This window comes from Geospiza fortis, unplaced genomic scaffold, assembly GCF_000277835.1.
Source record: "Geospiza fortis unplaced genomic scaffold, GeoFor_1.0 scaffold52, whole genome shotgun sequence".
Taxonomy (NCBI): Eukaryota; Metazoa; Chordata; class Aves; order Passeriformes; family Thraupidae; genus Geospiza; species Geospiza fortis.
The window spans coordinates 220880-225056 of NW_005054659.1; the positions used below are offsets into that span (position 1 = coordinate 220880).

General features: G+C 41.7%; 1 protein-coding gene across 1 annotated transcript in view; it reads left to right on the top strand.

Annotated features, from left to right (window-relative positions):
* The window catches only part of SLC25A27 (solute carrier family 25 member 27), a 7016-nt gene extending 5149 nt beyond the window's left edge, over window positions 1–1867 (top strand). Inside the window, exons 7-10 of the mRNA XM_005430615.2 lie at window positions 153–228; window positions 572–683; window positions 1017–1119; window positions 1543–1867. Of these exons, the coding sequence (XP_005430672.1) occupies window positions 153–228; window positions 572–683; window positions 1017–1119; window positions 1543–1614 (363 nt within the window). The 3' untranslated portion in view covers window positions 1615–1867. The remainder of the gene's footprint in view (window positions 1–152; window positions 229–571; window positions 684–1016; window positions 1120–1542) is intronic.
* Window positions 1868–4177: the final 2310 nt, after the last annotated feature.

The window sequence follows — 4177 nt, forward strand, 5'->3', positions numbered from 1 at the left end:
AGCAGGTGCCGTATTCTCCAATTACCCCTTTTCCACTGTGGAGCATTTCCAGCCTTGCTGTCTTCATCTGCCTCTCTGTGCCAGCAGAATACCCCATTCTTTGATTTTGATACTGCTGATGAAATGCAACTTTAGAATTATTTTTTCCTTAGAGAACATCACTTTATAGACGACACAATAGAAAGGATGCAACCATTGCTACAAAACTGCCCTCACGAGAAGTGCCTTGTTGGTGCATTTAAACACCTTTGCTCTAATCTGTGGGAGCACAGTGATACAACTTCTGCAGAACATCCTCTTTTACTCTCTTAAGTGATGAAAAAATCTGTTTTATATAAACATTATGAATTGCCTATTATGGGTCCTTCATCCCTGACTCAGAACTGCACACAGAGGTGAGGGCAGCTGGCACTGGGAGGACATATGAGCAAGAGCAGTAAGAGTAAGCCTCCCAAATCGAGTTTATGTTATGAGTTATTACTCATGATTTGATGATAACTTTTAATATATCTTTTAGAACTGAAATCACAATGCTGAAATTTTTATTACACATCTTGGTTTCTTCCTTAAGTATCTGTTGCTGTTGGCAGTGCCTGCTCTGGGCTGGCAGCAGCTGTTCTGGGAACTCCTGCTGACGTGGTCAAAACCCGGATAATGAACCAGCCAAGAGATAAGCAGGGAAGGTATGGACACTTCACAGACCAACTTTTCAGCACCACATTGAAACCATGGGTCTGACTGATTTCACTGGGAGTGAAGTGCTAAGTTGATAATTTGCTCTTCATCTTTCTAATCAGATGATTTTACTGATTTAGTAAATGTCTGGGGGGTGTTCTGATGGCCATCTAAGCATAACCAGTGCATTTCAGTTCTGGATTAGGCTCCAAGGAGCTCACAAAAGCACTCTGGCTTGTAGAAAAATCTCAGCACAAATTATTTTTATGAGGGGGATGTTTTATTTTTTTAATTGTGTATGTGTAATCCTAACACTGTTTGTTCTCCTTGCACATTGCTAGAGGTCTGCTCTATAAATCTTCCATGGACTGCTTGATTCAAACTGTCCAGGGTGAAGGGTTTATGTCTCTGTACAAAGGCTTTATACCAACCTGGATGCGAATGGTACATGCTTTTTAACTCTCTTTACATTAGCATTAAAATGTGAGGAGTGTGGATGCAGCCCTAACCCTATGTAATATTACAATTTTTGTATGAAAGACATAGTCATAGAATTGTAGAATGGTTTGGGTTCAAGAGACTCTAAAGATCATCTCATTCCGAACCGTCTGCCATGGGCAGGGACACCTTCCACTTGCTCAGAGCCCCGTCCAGCCTGGCCTTGAACACTTCCAGGGGTGGGGAGTTCAGGGATGGGGAGTTCTGCCTCTCTGAGCAGACAGAGGCTTGGGAACCTCTCTGGGACCCAGAGCAATATGAGACTGAACTTAAGAATATGATTTTTAAGAGGAGACAGTTCAATCTAATGGGCTTATTTATTGGGTTACTTTTGTTTTAAGCCTCTAACTTCAGTGTTTGCTTTCACAGGCACCCTGGTCACTGGTATTCTGGCTTACATATGAACAAATCAGAAGGCTGTGTGGAGTTACTTCTTTTTAAAACCTTCAGTATTCACAGAGGAGAGCAGTCAAAAAGCTGAATTCTTATTCCACAGGGTAGTAGGATCACATGTACAGCTTGTTGCTCCAAATCCAATCCTTACTGGTTGGGAACAGCCATGACTTAAGGATACTATTTGACTGTCAGACTGCTACATGAAATTTATATTATTCACAGGGCAAAACTGTCACAACAATACTTCAGCTACCAGCCAGCACCAGCTTTCTGAACCAGCAAACGGGAATAAAAAACATTCTACCAAGCAAATAGAACATAATACTGTCTGTTTGATAATGGAGATGGTTTCAATTGCTAAAAAATAAGAGCAGGTTGATCAATGCACTGAACAAGTTCCATGGCTAAGCATCTATAAAAATATTTGGGAATTTTTGTTGTTAATTTGCACACAGATAAAGAACTACCTCTTGTTAGTTTGATGTGTCAGCAAAGCAAGCCTGTAGTGCTAGGTATTAAAAAAGATAAAACCTGATTCCAAATCTGCTTCGCACAAAAAGTGGGAGGGTTTGTGTTTCTCTTACTTCCCAGAGACTGCCTGACCACTCCACTCAACTCTTTAAATAAGATCATGATTGAAATGCAGTCCTGTTCCCAGAAAATCAAAAGCCTAGTTTGCTCTGCAACACTTGAAGGTCTCAGGATACTCCATAGGACCAAGCTGAACTACTTCTCCTGTGACAATCTCAGTGCTGATGTGGCAGACTGGGTCATTTTCCATGGAAATGTGCACTCTGCCCACTTAAATCTCGATGGAAATACAACATTCTCTTCAATAATGCAAAATGTTTGAACAGGAGTGATTTATTTATTTTTAAACCTAAAGCCTCCCAGATTTCATAGAGAAGGAGACTAGTGCTTTTTGTCACTAGGTTCACCTTTGGCATTCCAAAGTCAAAAATGAAGTATTAAAAGCAGCCATGAGTAGATAAAACAAAGCTGGCTTTGATTTAACAATATGTAGTAATTGAAATAATGTAGAAAATGTGGCTCTTTGAATAAATACCCAGGATTTCTTCTAGTCTTTGCAACCAGTGTCTCCAATGTGCCATTTTCTCACTAAACACAGTTTGGGTGCCTTCTTGGCTTGTTTTTTCTGATTGTACTGTAGTTCAGTTGTGGCTGTATGCATTTGGGGGTGTGCTTCCAGCTTGGAAAACATTGATCTCACCATTATTAGGGAGTCACAGAACCACAGAATGGGGCAGGTTGGAAGGGACCACAGTGGCTCATCTGGTCCCACCTTCCTGCTCAAGCAGAGTCAGCCCAGAGCAGAGGGCACAGGATTGCACCCAGTCAGTTCTGGAATATCCCCAGTGAGGGAGACTCCACAGCCTCTCTGAACAATCCACTCCAGGTCTCGGTCACTGCACAGTAAAGTTCTTCCTCATATTCAGGCAGAATCTCCTGTGCATCAATCCAAAGGTTTTGTTCAGAAATTCTGGCATTTTTCTGGCTGTCATCCTGAGAATCAAATCCAAGTTCTTTCTGTCTTGTACTCCAGCACCAGCAATGACAAAGCAGCAAAGTTGCTGCTTCAGTTCCATCCCAAGCACTCCTGCCTGCCCTCCTGTTACCCTGATAACCCAGAGATGGATACACAGCTTTACCTTTCTCATGAGACAGAATAAGTACTTTTATCATACAGTCAGAGAACAGTTGGGGTTGGAAGGGACCTCTAAGATCAGTTCCAACCCCTGCCATGGGCAGGGACACCTTTCACTATCCCAGGTTGCTCCAAGCTCTGTCCAGCCTGGCCTTGGACACTTGCGGGGATTGGGAATCCACAGCTTCTCTGGGCAGCCTGTTCCTGTGTCTCACCACCCTCATGGGGAAGAATTTCTTCCTAATAGCCAATCTAAACCTGCTCTCTTTCAGTGTGAAGTCATTCCCCCTTGTTCTGTCACTCCAGGCCCTTGTAAAAAGTCCCTCTCCATGTTTCTTGCTGGCTCTCTTCAGGTACTGGAAGGCCACAATTAGGTCACCTTGAAGCTTCTCTTCTCCAGGCTGAATAATCCCAACCCTCTCAGCCTTTCCACGAAGGACAGTTGCTCAGCCTCTCTGATCATCATAGCCAGTATATTAATTATAAGCAATGTGTAAAACCACTTTTAGCCTGCATTTCTCAAAGTTGCCATAAGCTACTTTTATGGGCACACAGCTTGGGAAAATCACTGAAACTCTAAGTTTTGTTAGAATAACCTTGATACGCTTCAATTAACAAAGCCTGAAAGAAGAGAGGTCTATTGATGAAACTGGATACAAGGAGTGCACAATTTATGGACCACAAAGACATTCTGCAGAAAACAGCAGACAAAAAAGAGACTAACAAAGACTCAGTATGTGTGCTGGAAAGTCCCTACCTGGGAAAAAAGATAATAAAAGGACTGAAGAATATAGACTAGTTTGCAAGAGAAGTGAGAAATCAATATCCAACAGAAAACAGAATACTAATTAATGAACAAGAATTCTGTCATTTAGAACTAGTGAATATTAATTTACTAGCTAAAAATACATATGTAAATAAACATAAAAGTTCTGTATCTGC